A 22,302-nucleotide genomic window follows, 5' to 3' on the forward strand; every position below is an offset into this window, starting at 1 on the left:
CAGTCTCAAACCTGGGCCTTAAACTGGACAGTGATTTCAAACTTGATCGGCAAATTGGTGCCGTTGTTAAATCCAGCTTCTTTCACCTTAGACAGCTGGCCAAAATAAAACCTCTCCTCTCTCATGAACACTTTGAGACAGTAATTCATGCCTTTGTCACATCCCGGCTCGATTACTGCAACGCCCTTGACTTTGGAGTCAGCCAATCTTCCATTAAGCGCCTTCAGCTGGTCCAGAATGCCGCTGCTCGCCTCTTGACTGGTACTCGTAAGAGGGAGCACATAACTCCTACTCTGGGATCCCTTCACTGGCTCCCCATACATTTTAGAGTTATTTTCAAGATCCTCTTATTTGTTTTCAAATCTCTGAATAATCTCGCGCCACCTTACCTCTCTGATTCATCCGCCCCTAGCGGCGCCTCAGGTCTGCGGACAAGACATTCTTGGAAGTACCAATAACTAAACTGAGGCTCAGAGGGGATCGAGCCTTTTCTGTTGCTGGTCCCTCTCTCTGGAATGACCTCCCACTCAACATTCGGCAAGCCTCCTCGCTGCCCATCTTCAAAACCCTCCTCAAAACTCACCTGTATTCTTTGGCATTCGACTCAGCATGACTTAGATGTGTTTTTGGTTTTACTGTTTGGTGCTTTCTACCGTCTTTATTACCGATTTGTTTTACTGTTTATTGTATATGTTAAATTGCTCCATGTACAGCACTACAACTACATATTGGATCATTTGTATTCATCTGTGTCATGGTGACTCAAATATCCATCCATTCATCCATTATCAGAACCAGTTTTCTTCAAGAGGGTCGATTAAAGGTGAGGGAGAAAAACAAAGAAAGTATGAGTTCAGGCCAATTTCCCAGCCCTCAAAATGGTTTTGTGAAAGTCATGTCTTTGTTTCTTTCAAATTGTATTTGTCCTAATAATTACAGTTTTTAGTTTGTCAAAATGACTACACTGAAACAGATCATGAATCAGATAGGCCACTTTTTTTACCCTAACTTTTCGTTTACAGCTTTATTTTTTATTTTTATTTTTTTTGCTGTTAGCTTGTGCAGAACCCGCAGTACTTTGTAAGTCGATTGCAATTGCTTTGCTACTACTACTGATATTATTCATGCATTTGTCACCTCTTTTCTACAGGTGGAATGGCTGAAGAATGAAGAGCTGCTCAGTTCCCAAGCTGATGACAACATCGACACGAGGGCAGACCACAACCTCATCATAAATGAGGCTCGTCTCTCTGACTCGGGAAACTACACCTGCGTGGCCAGCAACATTGTGGCCAAGAGACGCAGTGCTACAGCCACTGTGACAGTCTTTGGTACGTTGAACTGGGGTTATATTGGCGAGTTACCTCACATACATAGTTTTAAGTTTTCATATTGGATTGGAATGCCGCACCTTTACACAGCTCATGAAAAGATCCTTGTACTCTGCTGAAGAGTGACAGAATTTTGAATGAATGAACAAATGTATTGTACAAAAAATAAATTAGTGGATATTCCGCACCATAAAGCGCACCTAAAAGCATTTTCTCACAAGCCAACAGTGCGCCTTATATTTGGTTCAATATTCTGATTTCTGATTTTAAATGTTCTGTAAAGCACTTTCTTACAGCTGCAGCAGTTGTGAAGGCTCTATACAAAGTGTGTGACGGAAAAGTGGTTAGGACTGCACGACTGTCCGTGTTTTATGTTATGTGTTGTGTTTATTATTTTACTTTATGTTAACTGTTTTGTGAAGCGCTTTGTTACAGCTGTCGCTGTTGTGAAAGCGCTATATAAATCTGCATGTATTGTATTGTAAATAAAGCTGTGTTGTATTGTATTCCTTTAGCGTAGCTCCATCTAGTGGAGGCATAACCCAACTGCAGCCACTATTCTAGCTTCTTTTCTATGGGCCTTATAATGCGGTGCGCCCTATATATGAAAAATGTTTTAAAATAGGCCATTCATTGAAGATGCGCCTTATACTCCAAAGTACCTTATCGTGTGAAAAAAAAATGCTGCTTCACATATAGAATCACTGTAAACTAAATGAAATGAAATGGGAATCCTGTGGTTTCATAGTATGTCATGTAGAATGTCTAAACTAAATAATCATTTGCTTAAGGCCCTTTTAGCGAATATGGGCTCATGATATTCGATAGCACTTCTAAACATTTGGCCTCCACACACTTAAGGACCATAGTGTAACTGCTTTAGTCCCAGCACTAAGTGGTCGGCTCCAACCTGTCGACCACCATTAACGAGTGTTGCCTTTTGAAATAGCAATTGCATGTAATGGCTGTTTTCTGCACTTCTTCGCCTTTATCTTAATCCCACAGCTAGGAATTGAATGGGCAATTACAAAAGAAGGAGCCCGACATCCACCACAAGGAATAGTCTGCTCACTGTGTTTGAGACATTTTTTTAGCAACAGTTGCCTTCTACTTTGTCGAGGTTGCATTTCCAGGAATAAACTTGATTTATTTCATTGCATTTCCAATGCTGGAGGTCTGCATAAGTAATGGTGGTCGCTGTGCTGCTGCTGTTCTCTTTGTCCTTTCTCCAGTCAATGGCGGCTGGTCCCTTTGGACAGAGTGGTCACCTTGTAACGTGCCATGTGGGCGAGGTGTGCAGAAGAGATCACGGACCTGTACCAACCCAGCGCCGCTGAATGGTGGAGCTTTCTGCGAGGGCATGTCTGTGCAGAAGATATCATGCAACGCCCCGTGTCCAAGTCAGTTGCGTTCACACGCACGCACACACACACTGCAGCACAACACTGTCGTAAAACTTTGTTAAACTGTCCCTATATTGTGAGTGGAGTCAGCAATGCATGGCAAAGATTATGACAAAACTTTGTTTTATTTGGCGGAAACTGTTGCAAACAGACCTCACAACAAATATGTGAAAACTGCCTTAATGCATTGACTTGCACATCTGCATTTTTGCTGGAAGATGTTATACTGGACATAAATTGTGCTTCTACTTTGCTTTAAAACTCATTTAAATTGTCGGTTGGGCTGACTTGTGCAATAGTGTCAGTTTTCCAAATCTATTATATTTCAATTGTCTGCATACCAGTGGCATTTGTCTGCTGAAGTGAAGTTAGTCAGCAGGTAGTTTGTTATTTTTGTCACATCTTTCCACACCATAAATGTGCTTTCACTGACTGCTTATTTCGTGTCATGACGTGCTGCATGAAGTCTGGAATTTGCCGAATTTTAAGTGTTTAAGGTTATCACATTGAGTCCCTTATGACTTCCTATTGTCAAGACAAATGTACAGAATACAACAGTCGCTCTATTTTGTTGACATAGTGCATTGTTTTCCCAAGTGTGTAGGAGGTTAGAGGCTAGACTTGAGAAATTGGCGGGGTGATCCAACAAGCTGTCTTCGTGCCAATTTGTTCAGTCTGTGAGGCCTCAAGCTGCCAAGGTGCAGATGGTTCAGCTGGTGGTAAATAACAGCCAAGAAAAATCGTGAGGAAGCAAATAAGAGTCAGGTGTTGAAGTGCGAAAGAAATGGTCGAGCAGACCAACAGAGATATGAACTGGATTGAATGAGTCAACTAATCTACATGCTTAACATTCAGAGGTTAAGAGCAGTGGCGGAACTGCAGCGTGAAAAGGGGTTAACGGAAACAAACCTCAATTATTCAACAGCAGAAAAACAGTGTCCCCAGAGTCATGCTTGTTCAGCAAACATTTCTCTCATCTCTCAACATTGTCTCCGGCGACAGTCTCATGTTCTTTTATCGCAAATAGGACCCGAATTACAGAATACCGTATGCACAATGTTCCCTCTAATTTTGTGTGTGTCTGAGTATTCACACGAACTCCCCCAGAATTATTTCGGCCATGGTGAGCAACATCAACACATTCACAATGTGCCCAAGTATCGAGCGAGTATCATACCTGTCCAAAACATGAGATCATGATAATATGCACGATGCCGGTATGTTACAAACAATTCAAACCACCTACATATCAAAATTACTGATATTTTCGAATACAGATTAAGTGAATTCTAAGAATTGGTTCAGTTTTTTATGACATGAATTGTCCATAAATAAATGAAAGTATAGTTTGTAAGGTGCATAATTTATAATAAATGATACAATATTTGCTATCTTATCAAAGAAAATATATGAAGTGAATCGTGACATGAGAGACTCTCTTCATCAACAATGTGAGTATGAAAATGGTGGAGAAGTGAAGCAATAATAAATATTGCGTCATGTTATTACTAATTACTTTGAGAGTGTTCAGATGATTCGCTTGTTGGATAATAATCATCAAGAAAGATTTTAAAGACTTTACCTAGCCAAATATTTTGTCAAATTCACACTCGTTCGATTAGATGATACTAAACATCCATCCATTACGTGAGTCTCTTATCCTCAGAAGGATCGCTGGCGTGCTGGAATCTATCTCAGCTGTCTTCGGGCAGTAGGTAGCGTACAGCCTGAACTGGATGCAGGGCACACATAGACAAAGAACCATTCACATTCACATTCACAACCATACTGAGGGACAATTCCGAGCGCTCAGATACCTTACAATGCATGTTTTTGGAAAGTAGGAGGAAACCGGAATACCTGGAGAAAACCCACGCAGGCTCAGGAAGGCCATGTAGACCCCGTTTATGTACCCCAGATAAGCCACACACTTTGGCATTTTTGTCGGAGAGTCAGAAATTAACTTGTAAATGCCGCAGAGAAATCAATTTATTCAAGTTAGGTGCACTTAGCGAGTGGTCACATAGGATGGTCACTTCTCGCTTCGGTAAGCGGCATTCTTTGTCCATTCATATATAAATCCATGGATGTCGCGCACCGTGGTCCATGGAATGCTTCAGGGAGTTTGTGTGAATGCTCAGACACATGAATAATTAGAGGGAACATTGTTTATGGGCATAATGGTTCGCGTATACTGGACCTGTCCCCATGCTAATAAGCCACATATCGACAGCAGTCATATAAATAGCAGAGACCAAGCCCTACCCACTGGTAATGTTATATTAGTAAAGTATATCAACATTAATGTCAACATAACATAAAAAAGCCGCGGATACGACCCATGACTGGATAAAATTAACCAAGTGGGCATCTTCAAGCATGGTCCATGAGAGAATAATTACACGACATGGTGCACATTTCAGTCTGAGCTGCTTCCATACTTTGATCATTTTCTGTCTTTTGTGATACATTTTTGTTCCTGCTCTGTCAACCACATACGCCCAATAAACTTTCAATTTGTATGTATGAGGCAAATATGAAAAGGCAAAATGCCAATATAGCACTGGTTTTAATTTTTTCTGGTTGCGCTGCACACATTTGCTGTGCGCTTAGAGGATGAGAGCCGTGCGCAATTGTACAAACGCGCAATTTAGAGGAAACATTGCATTAATAATTTAAGATCACCAAGTCATACTCAAATATCAAGTGTAAGAAAACAAATGGGTAAATGCCACATGATTCTTGGAACACATTTAGGTTATGGTAATAACTGCCAGCTAAAGAAATCTTGTCCTCATTCTTCTCCAGCAAGCCATAAAATCATTGTAAAGCCCTCATCTTAATGTGATGTTACTTCATATAGCTGATGTGCTAAACAATACACATACCGGTACTTGTGAAATTGCTTTTGTGCAGGGTAAGCTACTAATTTGGTGGTGAACTCAGCTTTGGTTGGTTTGTTAGTGTAACCTCAGACTTCAGACTTCGTCATCTCAAACGGAACCTAACAATTTGACACATTATAAGCAGTTGTTCCTATTTTCAACTTGATTGCCAATTTGAGCTGACAACTTGAGGGTGGCTTATGGCGGCTTTAACATTAAGCACGAGTTCCAAAAAAATGAACCTTGTCCCTGAGCTGTCACCTTGTCATCGTGGAGGGGTTTGTTTGCCCCAATGATCCAAGGATCTAGCTGTCTGGGACTCCCCAGGGCAAAAAGGTCCAAGGGAAGCGAACAGAAAAGGCATGGCTCAGAGATCCCTCTGATGACCACAAATGGACCCAGTGTTCCCTTGCCCAAATGAGTTTCTTCCATAAGATGTCGGGCTCTCTCTTATGTGATAGTGAAAAGCTCCCTGTGGAAGAGTTGGACGAAGTGGCTCGGGAGAGGGAAATCTGGACTTTCCTGTTAAACTGCTGCCTCTGCAACCCAATCCTAGATAAGTGGAAGAAAATAGTCGGCTCGATGAACAAAAGAAACATTATATTTTACATAGCGTATTTTCCGCACTAAAAGGCACACTGGATTATGAGCCACACCTTCAATGAATGGCCTATATATTGTGATTTTTTTCATATAGTTGGACGCACTGAATTATAAGGTGCAATCTACAATGCATCCACTAGATGGAGCTACGCTCCTTCCGTTCGACTCAAGAGACGTTCATGACCGCCTCCGAAAAACGTAAATTAACAATTACTTCAATGAAACCACGAAAATTGAAAATAATGCACCAAAATAGAAAATCAAGTGAGGAAATCACAAAATAAATTATATAGCCCCAGTACAGAATTTATTTTGGCATTTCCTTGAGCGTAACTCCAACAGAATGATCAAAATGTAGGAAACTGGACTGTCTCAGAAGTGTTTATTTATTCCTTTGTTGTGTACTGTATTTCACAAACAAGGAAATGCCAAAATAAATTCTGTAGGGGGGGGCTATTGAATTTATTTTGTGATTTTCTCACTTGATTTTCTGTTTTGATGCATTATATTCAATTTTCGTAGTTTCATTGAAGGAATCGTTAATTGACATTTTTCGGAGGAGAAGAGAAGGCACAGAGACGGACGGACAAGGACATACTTGTATTTGTTGAGACTGTGAAAAACATTAATAAAGTGTGTGTTTTAAAAAAAAACAACACCACAGCTGTCCTTTTTTCGTAGCTGCAACAAAAACATATTTACTAAAGCAGCGACACAGTTCACTGAACCAACAGCAAGTTGTAACATTGTAAGCATGTCTCCAGCAAGGAGCCATCTTGGGGTCGACATTTAACCGGAATGACAATACACAAGGCGCACCGGATTTTAAGCCGCGCTGTGAGCTTTTAAGAAAATGGAGGACTTTCCGATGCGCCTTATAGTGCGGAAAATACGGTACTGTATTTAATAAGTTATTATTAGGGGTGTGCTTCCCTCCAATGAAAGATGGTGACATATTACACAGGGTTCGAGATGATTCAAGAAAGGTACATTTTCAAGTGGAATGATTCGATTCTGTTCCATTCACTGGGATTATGATTAGAGTCAACGTTGTATGGCTGTAACTTTGGTCGTATTTATTAGTATGTAACAATATGTAAAAGTTCGCCAAACTATTCAAGTTACTTCAAATCAGCCGAATCAAACTGATTTATACCGATTCAAACCTGGTGTGCATCTCTCATAAAAGACAATATAATACATTTCCCGATTCTTGGTGGAGGGGTCACAACATCGATAATTTCGATGCGATACTATTCAAGGACAGTACATTTTAAAACGTCACCATTCGATTGGGATTTGTTAAGTCAAAACCGATTTTCCAATTCAAATTAGTTTTTGTTACACTTCTTGTAATTATACTGTATATTTAAAAAGACTTGTAAACTAATAATGAAACATAATTTGTTTTGTCCATACAATTTATTCATCAGCTAGAGAGCACTGTAGTTTTGTTAGATTTTCGGAAACATTCCGAACAGAATTGGGATTCCACAATCATAGACACAGAGAAGAAGTTTTGACAAAATATATTTTTTACTAATAAATGAAAGACTAACACTACAATGAAGGATGCTGGTTACAAAAAAAAAAACAACAACAACCAGGCAAAGGCAATAACAAACAGAAAACGCAAGAAATGAGAAAAACAAATTTCTTGTCAACCCACAGGACAAGAGAATCCAATGCACGATAATACACAACAAGAACATACTTTCAGGAAAAATCTGTGAACTATTGTGGTGAAAAGCTATGAGAGGAAAAAAATGTCAAGAGTGTCTAGAAAATTAAAGCACTTGAGGTCGTGAACAAGGCTTCATAATCCGACAGTCAGTTGTCGCGTGGCAGGGTTTAGGTAAGAGGATGATTAGTTGTGGCTCGTGAGGGAACGCCCAATCTACAGCTGGAGACTGAAAAAAAAAGCAAATAGTTTAGGATCAATGACAGTTGCCCTGTTTTGTAGCCTGCTCACATTGCTTTAGTTTAATATTGTACCCCAGCACCATCATGTTGCTTCTGTTGAGTTGCTGCAGAGGATGAGTGGCTTGTAAAATGCATTTATTAGGGATCAGAAGCTCTTCTGAACAGTCTTTTGGAGCCACCATTTAAATTGTCTTGGGCTGCATTCATTTGAATCCAACTCACAGGGATTTGAAAATAATTACATTTGAGTTTGCTTGGCTGTGAAATTAAATGTGGTGTCTGACATCTATGTCTTGTTGTATTTCAAGTGCTCAAGTCCACTGGAACAGAGGTGCTGTAGTGGTCAATTGGTTTCATTGCGGAGTTGAGGGAATTAATGATCAGGTGTGAATGCAGTCTCTGTGCAGTGTCCCGGAGAAACCAATGGATCCCTTGTGCTCTGATGAGTTTTCTTCTTTGTGCTCTAACTGCGGCTGCCTAAACCCAATAACCTGTTTGCTACAATAAAGATGGTTAATGGTGGATAGCATATCCTTCTCATGTGCAAAAGTTGATGACAGAACAAATCGTGACTATACGTCTTTAGCGGAAATCCCCAAGAGTTAGTTGAAATGGAGAAATACAGTGGAAGGGTGGCACTCTTGATTCCCGTATTTTCCGGATTGTAAATCGTGTTTTTTTTTCATAGTTTGGCCGGGTGTGCGACTGATACTCTGGAGTGACTTATGTGTGAAATAATTAACACATTCTATCATTTGATATGTTATTTTCACATTAAACCGCAAGAGGGGGCTCCAGGCCTGTGTTGATGCTTTCCACATTGACAAAAAAAAAACTACGATGACTCTGACGTCAGCGAAGTAGAAGAGGAAGCACCGCCTCTTCTACCTCCGAAGTTGGCAGAGTTGCTTAAAAGTGACACCGAGGATGAAGAATTCATTGGATTTAGTGATTTGGAGTGACATTGATGGTTTTGGGAAAGTTGTTAGCATGATCATTATGCTACAGTTATCTATGTTACGTGAACATACAGGGCACATTCTCAGTTCATTGTTTATGCGTCATGTGACGTTAGCATATCGTACTCTTATTCAACCTGTTTTTTTTTTTGCCTTCAAAGATGACATGTCTCTTCTTGGTGTTGGATTTTATCACATAAATTTCCCCCCAAAATGCGACTTATACTCCAGTGCAACTTATGTATGTTTTTTTGTTCTGTATTATGCATTTTATGGCTGGTGCGGCTTATACTCAGGAGCGACTTATCGTCCGGAAAATACGGTAGATGAGTCACAGCGACAGGACAGTGGTCCTAACCCTTTTTTGCGCGACCGGACGATTTAGACAATTAGATGCTTTTTGCAGACCGGCAACCTCTGACCGACTTCATTGAAGGCGTGGGAGGTTGGTGATGCTCTACCTTTGGAAAGAACAGTGAACGGGCCCTTTGTGCATTTTTAGATGTTGAAGATATTTGCGCTCTCTCAGCTACTGGCTTTGGTAAGTGCTTGCTCCATTCGTGGACACTTTTGTCCGTTGCCATGATTGGTCAAAACAAAATTTTGGCTTGCATGCAGAAGTTGCCCAATCAACATGAAGTATTGTACTGAATGTGGAGCACCATTGGAGCAGTCCCAGAATGATACTGTGGAGAACCCATTTGAGTGATTCACAATCAATCTGGCTCTTGCCAGGATCGTGATAAACCTCCAATATGTATTTACCACAGAAACACACACACACACACACACACACAGTATTTTTTTTTATTATTGGAAAGAAAAGTCCATAAATAAGTGAATTTGTAGGAGCCAAGTGGTGAGTGTTTGTGTGTCCACCGTTTCTTTTTTATTTTTTTATTTTTGAACCCTGTCAGGGACAGGGCTACAGTCAACAATTTATAATGTTATCAGTTTACAGGGTGCATGAAAGGGTTAATTAGTAATGGGAGTGTGGTCGCCGGCCACCGGTTGCCCATTCCCATGATAGATAACAAAATAAATTGGACAAAAATGTAAAACTTCAAAATTACGACATTCATTATATACGGTATATCATTATTTGTGAGTATCGCAGTGTCAGCACAATTTACAGTAAAATCAAGTCTAACCTAGAATAAATTATTTGTTGATCCATGTGCAAGCAGACATGTAGATGAGGTCAATCTCAACAAAGCACTTCCATTTCCTCAAAACATTGAAGCAGGTACTGCAAACTGTATACATTGGGTGTCTTGTCATCATTCTTTGTTGTTTACTGATACCTGTAAAAAGACTATATTTGTGATTTTCAGTCTTTCTTTTGTATTTTTCAACTGCTTTTCAAGTTAGAAGTTTTTTAATTCCATTTGAATCACGAATCAACCACCAACAAAAGAACAGACTGTCATAAAAAATATGGTTTACAAAATGCAATATTGTACTGTAGATAATGGAAAAAAAAGAATGAAATACTATTTTCTGTCGATACTTTTCCATTTTTATACCAGTTGCTTATAAGTAGAAGAAATCATTAAGGGGAGTAAAATGTAACATAATAGCAACATAATCTTCCCCAGTGTTAAAAAGCGGTATCTGCTATCCCCCTAAGAATCATAGCCCCAACCCGTGCCTCGCCCCTTGTATGAATTTGACTGGTTTGTGAATAAATTCAAGTTTAACCTAATTTCATTTAAAGACACATTCAAACGCAGTCCATGCATTGAGAAAAAGACTTGAAGCCAATTTGGGCTGAAAATGACTCCCTGGTGAGGTGTTTGAGCTGTCTCTGTTTTCAAGAACTGGAATACCCGGAAAACTCCTGTTTTTGCGCTGCTGTGTTGGCTCATCATGCGGGTGTCCTTGTGTTGCAGTCGATGGAGGCTGGGATGAATGGAGTGAATGGACCGCATGCAGCAGCCAGTGTGAAAGACAGCGAAGTCGAGAGTGCAACTCCCCAGCACCCAAACACAGAGGCAAGATGTGCGAAGGGAGCTCGGAGGCCACTGAGAACTGCACAGATGGACAATGTACTCAAAGTAAGTCCTTTCTCACCACTCAGCTTGATCAGCTGTTGTCCTCTATCATCTTTCCGGTCATTCTCATCATCATCATCTTCCTATGCACTCCTGACAAATATTCAGATTTGATTGAAGATGTGCGTTGGGGAAAACTTTGTTGACACACATATTCAGGGCAGGGTAACGTCAGCACTCCTCTCGTGGGCAGCAAGATGATTTTTGGCGCAGCCCAGAACACCGAAAATGCTTGAATGGCTGTTCGCAAAAAATCCACATGTGGACTTGTTGGGCAAACCTGTGTGTCTGTTTCTCCTGTGGTGCAACCAGCTTCTTAATTTGGCTGGATTGTACAATTAATAAATACAAGTAATAATAACAATAATAATGGACTGACCAGAAATACCTTTCCAGACATGATTCAGATTTTACAGTTTTCATTCTTTGGTAACTGCAGATTGCATTCCGTTTGGACAGGCTCGTGGAAAAGATCACACGCTCGCTCACTCGTAGAAAACTCGCCGCCTCTCGTACATGGAACAAAGTAGCTTTTGGATTTGAGTTACCCTTCTTTGAGGCCATTGCAAATGTCTGACTGTCACCAGTTTCATCTTTGATGCAAGGAGAGACGGCATCATCTGTGAACTCAACTGTCAGAGTAACTTCACTATAATGGGCACTTCATAGAGGCTTGGACTTTAATCACCACTTTCCCTCCTCTTCATCTTATTCTATCTCTCTGTCTTTGCAGATCGAAAGCTGCTACATGACGTTAAACCTCAAAGTGAGTTCCCAGTGTATTTTTTTTTTTGCCTTTATCTTCCCAGCTTCCAACAGTAATTCACAGGCGAGTGCAGGAATATTTCTACTGTATGTACAGTATTTACTTAATGATGGAATGAGAAACCAATTGCCACTGTTTAGTTCACCTTGATCTGAGCATCTGAGTTCTAAGCCAGCAGGTGCTCATTACGTCTTCCATCATTTTCCGTGCTCTGACTTTATGACAGCCACGTCATGGCTGTGTTTCTACTTTGAGCTGGGTGATGTATTGGTTGTGACAGGCGGACATGTGTTATGTTGTCGTGGATTAATAGGTTTTAATTTTGAGGGGAGCGGGCAAAACAAGCTAAATTGACCAATTTGCAGCACTGTCTTTCTTCCTGTGGCTTCCCATCACTTGCATGGGTATGCCTGACCAAATGGTAGTCGGGTATTGGTTTAACTGATTTCATTAGTGCGCAATATCAGAGTAAAAACTGTGAATACTCATTTCTGGACTCATGGATTAGTGGTTACATTAAGATTGTATGCGAGCACTCAAGCAGCTATATTTTATTCATTAGCCTTGCATTTTCCAATGCAACGGATATTATCTACCCGCGTTAGCTGTAATTAGGTTCATAGTTTCTTATATATATGTATTGGGTCCAAACCACTGCGTCTCGAGGGTTTGGGGCTTATCATATTCCATTTGAGCAAATTCAGTATGACATGCAACAACTTAAATTTGAAACAGCTGTGCTGCAAAATCAATTGGGCTCACTCCATCTTATCATTCTTTTCCCATTCTCTATGGCTTCTCTAATATACTGTAACTCTCTTGTGTGCGATTTACCTTATCAAGAGAAAAGTTTTGTCTTAAATGCTATTATTTGTGTGTGTGTGTGTGTGTGCCAGGCATGGACAGTTCCAATGACGTGGCTCTATACTCTGGCTTGGGAGCTGGTATTATTGCCGTGGGCATACTGGTCGTGGCTATCATGCTGTACAGGAAGAACCAGAGCGAGTTCAGCGTAGATGTCATTGATTCCTCTGCACTTGCCGGAGGGCTACAGTCTTTCAACTTCAAGACCACCAGACAAGGTGAGAGTACACTGTCAAAACGAGTGGTGTAGTTGGACTCAATATCTATCCTAAAAGGTGCAATCTAGACTAGCATAACCCATGTCTATTTACTGGATTCAAAAGTCAGTGTTTGTATTTTCCCAAGGCTGTAGAAGTCAAATAGCAGTACTATATTTTCCGCACTATAAAGCGCACCTAAAAATATTTTATTTTCTCAAAAGTTGACAATGCACATTATAATCAGATGTGCCTTATATATGGATCAATATTCTGATTTGAATTTTAAATGTTATGTACATCACTTCATTTACAGCTGCGGCGGTTATGAAAGCTCGATATAAACTATTGAATTGTTGGTGGGCCAGTGGTTAGCACGTCGACCTCACAGTGCAGAGGTACTGGGTTCGATTCCAGCTCTGGCCTTCCTGTGTGGAATTTGCATGTTCTCCCGTGGCCTGCGTGGGTTTTCTTCGGGTACTCCGGTTTCCTCCCACATTCCAAAAACATGCATGGCAGGCGCTGATTGAACACTCAACACTTTATTGAACACACTAAATTGTCCCTAGGTGTGAGTGTGAGCATGGATGGTTGTTCGTCTGTGTGTGCCCTGCTATTGGCTGGCAACCAGTTCAGGGTGTCCCTCGCCAACTGCCCGAAGCTCCAGTACCCCCTGAAACCCTTGTGAGGATAAAGCGGATCGGAAAATGGATCGATGGATGTATTGTATTGCATTCCCTTTAGCGTAGCTCCATCTAGCAGTTGCATAACGCAACCACAGCCACTATTGTAGCTCCTATTCTATGTGCCTTATAATGTGGTGCCGATACAGGAAAACAGTTTTAAAATACTCCATTCATTGAAGGTGTGCCTTATGCGCCTAATCACCTTATAGTGCGGAAAATACAATACCTTTAGGGGTACTGTAGGTAACGATCCATATAAACATTTCAAGACACAGTGATGTACCTGAATTTTATTTTTCTTAATCACATGTATCTTCAGCTTTGGACTGACGTGAGCCAGTTGCTCCAATGGGGCCAACCTCTTGATTGATGGCATTTATCTGCATTGAGCAGTGTGCTTTTGACATATCTGCTCTCCTGCTTTTTTGTAATGGGAGGTCATCAATTTCAGAGAGATGCATCCAAACTGTGCCCTCAGACAACACATTTGGTGCAGAGACAACCCATCCCTACAATGAGATTGCACCAGGCCAAACCATTGATAGATAAATGTGCGGCATGTGAGACAGTTAACACCACAATTATTTTTGTTGTGCACAGCAATAGAGTATGTTAGAAAGGTGACTGCCCAGGTCCCATCAAGCCTTACCACAGGCATTTGTGTTTCTGTATCAGACATTCACAGGGCAATGAATCGATCACACCTGACAGTGCAGTGCTTGACTCAGAAATTTTACCTCTCATCCAAGCAGGCTTGCTCGTTAACTAGACAGGAAAGTTTAAGTCTGAGTGTTGGTGTAGAAACCCAACTATTTATCCCCTTGGGGGTCGGCAACCCAAAATGTTGAAAGAGCCATATTGGACCAAAAAAAACCCAAAACAACAAAAAACAAATATGTCTGGAGGGACAAAAAATTAAAAGTCTTATAATGAAGGCAACACACGCTGTATGTATCTGGATGAGCTTTTTTAGCCTACTTTCGAAATGACTACGTTGGCTACAAATACACAATGAGCCTTTATGATTCAATGTGTGTGTGTGGGGGGGGTGGGGGGGTCCCCTGCATTAGAGAGAGATGAAAGTCCTCCGGATTTTCAAATTTTCATGAAATTTCCTCTGGAAAATTGAGGAAAAATTGCCTCAAATTAATCCGGATATTAGTTGACAACATTGAACGAACACGCGTTTGAGTTCGTTGTTTTGCTTTCACGAGCGTAGCCATGTTGAGGCACTAACACTAGTAACAGTGTAGCGACGCCACTCGAGCGAAATGCGCCTCAGCAGTCCATAGTCTGCTACTCTCTGCTGTGCGTGCGTCAGCGCGAACTTGTATGCACGCGCGCATCTTTTGGCTTCAACCAATCAGTGCCGACGCAACGGATGTCACGGATCAAAGAAGCTTTGAACTACGAAAACAGCTAAGCTAAGTTAGCAGACACGACGCTCGAGGTTGGACGGACACGTTCTTACTAGCAATCTGTGTGTTTTCCCTTTTATACCCAAATATGTATATTTTTTTATTACATTAAACAGTAACACCCCTCCCCTTGCATTCTCATGGCCTCGCCATATCTCGGAGATTTCGAAATTTCGGCGAGAACGGAAGCTGCAAAGGGCACATGTGTGCACACACAAGGCAGATTAATCATTGAATGTCGAGTATTTGAATAGCATTTTGTGTAAACTAATTCATGCGTTATCGGCCAGGTACAGCTCCAGCGCAATGTTCAAACAGGTAGACAGGCAAGCTGACATACGTGCAATAGACGCGAGTGTTAGGAACACGTTCAAATGTTCATGGCTTGAGGAAAAGGGCTTGAACGGAGATTTTTTGTCCAACTACATTAGAAAGTTCGACAAACCTGGTAAGTCAATTAAAATGTTATATATATACTGTATGTATATATATATACACCTGTATATTTTTTTTTTCCCGGACTTTTCAAGAAAGTCCACTTTCATCTCTATGTAGAGCAGGGGGCCCAAAATCTAAATTTGATCAATCGACCCGTGCACATGCGCGCATACGCACACACTTACCCCATAGTGATTAACAGCCACAATGGCCCCGAAACACAAAACAGAAAAACAAAGTAGACACAAGAGTGTGAAAATCACTGCCTACCTTTGTCGAGACCTGACGCGGTGGGATGGGACGCACTTTTGCGGCGTGTTAACTATTGTAACTCGCGTGTACGGTTTTCAAAAGTGTCTCACGGCCCTTCAGATTCCGAATCTTTGCCAGTACCCTCGGTGAATTGTACATGAAACACCATTTTTTTCTTACAACAGCCACCTGCCTGGCATCCCGCCCTGCTAATAGAAACGTGTGTGGCAGGCTATGATGCAAATCTTCGTTGAAATTTAATATTTATTTGACATATTTTTACAGCATTGGAAAACATTAAGAATGTTTGTGTCATGTTTGTCCTCCTACAGAAACCATATTAAAATAAAACACATATTTCCATCCCCCCATCTTTTTCCATTTTCAAACATTTTTGAAAAAGCTCCAGGGAGCCACTAGGGCTGCGCTAAAGAGCCACATGCGGCTCTAGCGCCACAGGTTGCCGACCCCCGCCCTAGGCCTAAGATAACAGCAACCACGAATAGTTTCACTCCTTTGGGATCCAAAAACGATCGTCATTACAATACATATGAAATAATAATAATGCTGTGGAATGCATCTTCGAAAGCAGGGGTGCCCATGTCCGGTCCTTGAAAGCCCCTATCCAGCCTGTTTTACATGTTTCCCTCCTCCAACATGCCTGACTCAAATGATAAGGATCGTGATCAGGCTTTTGCTAAGCTTGCTGAATCAGGTGTTTCTGGAGGAGGGAGACATTGAACACATGCTGGATATGGGCTCTCAAGGACCGGACTTGGCCACCCCTGTTCCAAGATGTGAATGAGAATATTTGTACAGGCATTTTGTACCTGACACTTTTGGGTAAAGCATGTGAAAGGCATGGAGGAAATGGGAAATGCCCCCTTCTGCATGCAATCGCTCAGATCTGAAGGGAGAAGTGAGGTTGGTGTGGGAGGTGATGTGAGCCAGGTCCACATTCAGCAGGTCATCAATCCTATTTAAATAGGCCAGCCCCCCTCCAGAGCCTTCCTGCTGTGCCCTCCACTGGCCACAATCACTTCTTTCCATTTTCTACTCCATCGGCCAGGCGAAATGTGGAATGCTTCCACGTTTTCTCTTATTCAAAGCAGAGTTTGCACTGGAGAATCTTTTAAATGCATTTCCTAATAGCCTCATTCTGCCGTCAAAATGTACCTTGCTGATGAAAAACATGAAAGCAAACACTTTTAATGAAGTGGAAACCGGGAGCTTTATTTAAAAGCTCAAACGTGTTTGAACAGTCTCTAAATGCTTTCGGATGGCTCTTTGCTACCAGAGCAAATATAAGGCAGAGTGCCGAATGAGTCTTTGGACCCAAACCTGTCTCTGCACATTTCTTCTCCCTGTGAGTGATTTTTAATCAGAGGCCCAATTCCAAACCCATCCCTCAAGGTATTCAACCTGAGGTACTTTTCATTTACTTCTCCCGTCTCACCACTGCCATTCCATTCTCGCTGCACCATTCTTAAAGATGCACAGCCAAGCGATAATCTGATTGGTCTCCACTCGACCGAAGGGGAGAAATTCAGCACTCATCGAATGTCAGCTGCAGAGAGCTAATGTCTACTTGACTGCAGGTCTGGCAGAGAAGGTGGAATATGCCACCATCGGGTTTGGTGAAATGATACTGTGTATTCATCTTTTACGTTTGCATGAAGCATCAGTCTTTGTCGGAACAGAGATACGGAATAGGTTATTTTGTGTTGTATCGTGTCATTCTTGATCCAGTTATGGAATTTCTCTCGGAAAGTATGATGCTCCCAGTTGCGTAAATGCAGTCTTACGAATATTCCATTTGGAATTCCTGCAAGTTTTAACACTAAAAAGGAACATACATAGCTCTATATCAAGACTGAATATGAAAGAATAATGAATGTAAGTAGTATACCAATTTAAAACAAAGAATATAATTAAAAGCCACCTTTTCCCAAAGACATTCTATTTATGTAATTGACATTGTTTTTTTTTCATTCATCAAACCCAAAACACCTCAAAATCACAAATCATCCTGCCAGTAATTGATGATTCCCATTAACATAAAACCACATTTGACTCCCACCTTGCACCCCTCACCAAGCAGCAGCTGGCCATCAAGGACTCAGTGACTTCACAGTTATTTTGGAAGGGGGCAGGGGCAGCGCAAGTCTGAGTCTGCCAGATCGATGCGGTGCACCTCACACCTTGTTTGGCAGCATCGTCACATCTAATGACCACAGATGAAGTCCGCTCTGCAGGCCTTTGGGTGCACACCAGGAGCTCCCCGCATTTAAATAGCAGTCACCTAGACCCCTCCTGCTGCCCCCCTCCCTGTCCTTCAGTAGGTCAGCCAGGTGTCCAGAGGAGCTGACTGCAGCAGATGGATTATGGAGATCAAGCTGTGTGTGCTCGAAAATTAAATCTTACACTGTAGCCATGGCTCAGAGCGCCGGACCTTCTGTCCAGGTTGTGTTCCCTTATCTCAGATGTACTCGTTGCTTCCTTGGACAATTGATTGGAGCTGGAGCTCGACTGCTCAGCTGCAGAGCATCTCCATCAGGGATTGGGATGTAGACATGACTTTATTTGGCTCAGTATTGCAAGAGAGGATACAGCAATGTATATTCTAGGTGGAGATCAGAGATGAGAGTGGCTAGTGATGAAAAAAAATCTGAAAATCAGCTGGGGTGGTGGGGTGCAGGGGCAACGCCCTGAATGGGGGCCCAGGCGGCAAAGCCCCCGGAACTAATGGGTTTTCGAGATTTTAAATCCTTAAAACCATGAATTTTATCAACAAAATTTTACAATTTTTGTTGAAACACCATTCCCTATTTGCTTACAAAATTGGCACTTTATACTTAACATGCTAAAGATGAAGTGTATTCAATGTACACACTACTTGAAACTTTCACAGAAAGAAATCCCAAGCTTGTTCACTCTTCTTTCAAGTGAAAATTTGACAAAGGCCTTTGTGCAATTTTGCTTACGCATTCCTGGTGAGCACCAACATGTAACTTCAAATTTGCTGCTCAAAATCAAAACTAAAGAAGGAAACACATCCCCTGCCGTATTTAAGATTTGTTCATTACTTGTATTCATAAAATGTTATGTAAATGTGATAAAAAGCTGTTGATTCTTACCTCATACAGTGATAGTGAAGTCCCAAACTGTTTACTATATCTGGGTTATGAATGCATTTTCCATATAGAATGACATCGTCACACACTGTACGCAGAGCTTTACCAGCGACATCGAGCTTTTTCACAAAATCCGATACAAGCACAGACAATGGTTCCACTTTGCTGGCTCCTACTGGGGGACACCGTCAGCTTTCTATCCAACCAGTCCCATCGAAACTTGTTTTTCAGATCCGCATCTGCAGGTATTTGACGCACTTTAGCTTCGTCACGAGTCTCGATCACGTTCCGCATGTGTTTAATACAGACTACATACTCGAGTAATTTCAATACACTACATCCCTCGTGCAAAACCATTCGGAATTCACGGGAAAGGGGTTTAGGAAGGCGAACACCGATTGGTTGTGATTCTGTATTTGCAGTTATAGTGACCAATCGCAAGTAATACATTGGTTTAGCCCATATACGAAGTAACGACAAACTAACGCTTTGCGAGAAAAAAACGGTATTCAAAATGGATGCTTGCAAACTTTATTTGTAAACATTACGAGTCCCGAGTCTGCCGAAGACAAGTAAGTCCGGCAGCCCAGAAATAACACCAGACCCACCCCACCTTTACATTTTCTCAACTGATTTTCTAACAATATAAAAAAAGGTAAATTTTGACTGGAAAAAAGCGGAATTCCGCCAAAAAGCGGAAAATTCTCATCCCTGGTAGATTGAGGTGGATTTTAATATATCACCATTTTTTTGTTTCTTTGTCTGTCATGGTTTTATGTTGATGGTTGTTTTTTACTTTAGCACGATCAATTGTAAATCAACAAATCTTGACCTTATTGTGTTGCGTTTGGGGCACTTTTGAATGGTTTTATCCCATCTGAAAGATTTTTCAGGAATTAGTGTCGACCTTTATTTGGTTAACTACTGTATAATGTAATTTATTCTGAGATGTGTGTGAAAATGAACCCGGAATTAATAAGTGTCAGTTAATGAAGTAAAGCCCATCTTAGCAAGCTAAAGTTATCATGGAAATATGCCCGCTCAGGGTAAAGCGATGAACTCAGAACAGACTAGTTTTGTAGTCTTGCAGGTTTATTTCCAACATGTGTACAATAAAAGAAAACAAGTTCACAAATCGGATATCTTGTGTTACGATGATTATATTTCCAATTTGATGCGACAATGATGTTTCTGTAATCTAGATCAATACAATACAGTTTGATGTAGACATTCATAGCACTGTAACATGTATGTATTCAATTAAAATTTGCATCACATGATATGAAATATGAATGCATATTGTGACTAGTAACAAATAGCAGTCTTGTAAATCAGGGGTCCCCAACCTTTTTTGCCTCACGGGCCGGTTTAATGTCAGACAATATTTTCAGGGACCGGCCTTTAAAGGCCGGATAAATACAACAACATAATATGATATGACTGGCATGAAATCTGTGGTATTTTCGAAACATAATAATAAACACGAATCACGACACAAGGAACGTCCTGTCTGGCCGCAACGCTCTCTGGTCGCTATGGTAATGTTTACACTTGCCTTCAAAATTAGATACGGCACTACAAAGTGCATGAAAAATACGACTCGCCACCGCCGCGTATTATGCAGAGTGGACTTGGTGCGTGGGAATCTCCCGTTGAGATAAATCTGTATTTTAAGTAGGAAATCCCGATACTGTCGATTAAATGTAGCCTTCTTTTTCTTGAAAGTCGTAGGCTCCTCCGCTGTCTCCTGGCTGGGCCTTTCCCCCTTCCCAAAGAGTCTTTCCAAAGACCTTTGTTTTTTACTCATTTTGCTTGCTCCTGGGTTTTATTTTAGTGGTAACCTATCACGTGACTGAGAAGCGTGCCTTCACCTGCGTCAAGAGTGAAATAGTACTATGTAGATGGATGTAACAGAGGATGTGGTCATTTTTCCAAATAAAACATCTTTCAGGTTCTGAAATGAATAAAATGTGAGTTATGTAAGTTATGTATTCCTTCTGTGTGGCCCGGTACCAGATGACCTACGGACCGGTACCGGTCCGCGGCCAGGGGATTGGGGACCTCTGCTGTAAATCACATCAAATCAACCTTTATGTATATAGCATTTTTCATACATGAAAAATATGCTTGCACCCACTCAAACGCACACACACACACACACACACACACATCCTGATGAATTAGATTAAAAAAGACATGGCAAGGCACAGAGAAACCAGATGAGGAAAAGAGCACCCAAGGGGAGCTCAACCAGCCTGACAAGAATGATGGCTGCCAAACCTCCCAGCATGAAGGCCCCGCATGAGGAGACACTGGCACTATTAAAAATAATAATAATAATAAAAATAAATAAATAGTAAGTAAATAAATAAAAAGGCCTGAATTAAAATAATTGACAAAAGTACATACGTTATTAAAAAGTCAAGCTAAAGAGATGTGCCTTAAGCCCCCTCTTAAAAACATCAACAGTCTCTGCGGACTTGATGTCCTCTGGCAGGCTATTCCATAGCTGGGGACCAAAATGGCTGAATGTAGCCTCACCATGTGTTTTGGTCCTCACCCTGGGAATAATTAAAAGGCCAGTGACAGAGGACCTCGGGATATGCGACGGTTGATATGATAAAAGCAGGTCAGATAAATAAGATGGCCCAGGATCATAAAGATATTTGAAAAACGAATAAAAGCTCTTAAACTCAATCCTGAAACACAAGAGGAGCCAATGCAGCAATTTTAAAACGAGTGTAATGTGTTCCTGCCCTCTGGTCCTTGTCAGGACTCTTGCCGGCTCAGTTCTGGATTAGTTGTGAGCTTGAAATACTCTTTGTTTGGGAAGACCAGAGAGTAGGGAATTCCAATAATCTAAGAGACAGGAAATAAAAACATGCATCGGCACAAGTTGGCCTGAGAGAGAAACGGGCTGACTCTGGCTATGTTCCCGAGATGATTAAAAACATCCATCCATTTTCTGATCCTCTTATCCTTACAAGGGTTGCGGGACGTGCTGGAGCTTATACCAGCTGTCTTCGTGCAGTTGGCGGGGGACACCCTGAACCGCTTGCCAGTCAATTGCAGGGCACACAGAGACGAACAACCATCCGCGCTCACACCCACACTTAGGGACAATTTTGAGTGTTCCATGAACCTGTCACGCATGATTTTGGAATGTGGGAGGAAACCGAGGTACCCATAGAAAACCCACACACGCATGGGGAGAACATTGCAAACTCCACATAGGGAGGCCGGAGCCGGAATTGAACCCTGCACCTCTGCCATGTGAGGTCGACGCGCTGACCACTCGGATCATCAGGCCACTGATAAAAACCAATCCTGGTTGTATTTTTAATATGAGCAATAAAACTAATCTTGGAAGACACGTTCTTCACACATTG

The 22,302-nt window shown here is 41.4% G+C and overlaps 1 protein-coding gene across 2 annotated transcripts in view; it reads left to right on the top strand.

The window, feature by feature from the left end:
- unc5db (unc-5 netrin receptor Db) overlaps positions 1–22,302 on the top strand; it is a 206,724-nt gene that overhangs the window by 123,504 nt on the left and 60,918 nt on the right. The window contains exons 5-9 of one of the 2 annotated variants that reach the window (XM_086110673.1): positions 1,151–1,331; positions 2,564–2,731; positions 10,997–11,161; positions 11,892–11,924; positions 12,821–13,006. In XM_086110673.1, coding sequence (XP_085966799.1) covers positions 1,151–1,331; positions 2,564–2,731; positions 10,997–11,161; positions 11,892–11,924; positions 12,821–13,006 — 733 coding nt within the window. The remainder of the gene's footprint in view (positions 1–1,150; positions 1,332–2,563; positions 2,732–10,996; positions 11,162–11,891; positions 11,925–12,820; positions 13,007–22,302) is intronic. The other variant, XM_086110672.1, reaches the window with a different exon arrangement.

Source organism: Hippocampus guttulatus, chromosome 5, assembly GCF_054856545.1.
Source record: "Hippocampus guttulatus isolate MCC_2025c chromosome 5, RoL_Hgut_1.0, whole genome shotgun sequence".
Classification (NCBI taxonomy): Eukaryota; Metazoa; Chordata; class Actinopteri; order Syngnathiformes; family Syngnathidae; genus Hippocampus; species Hippocampus guttulatus.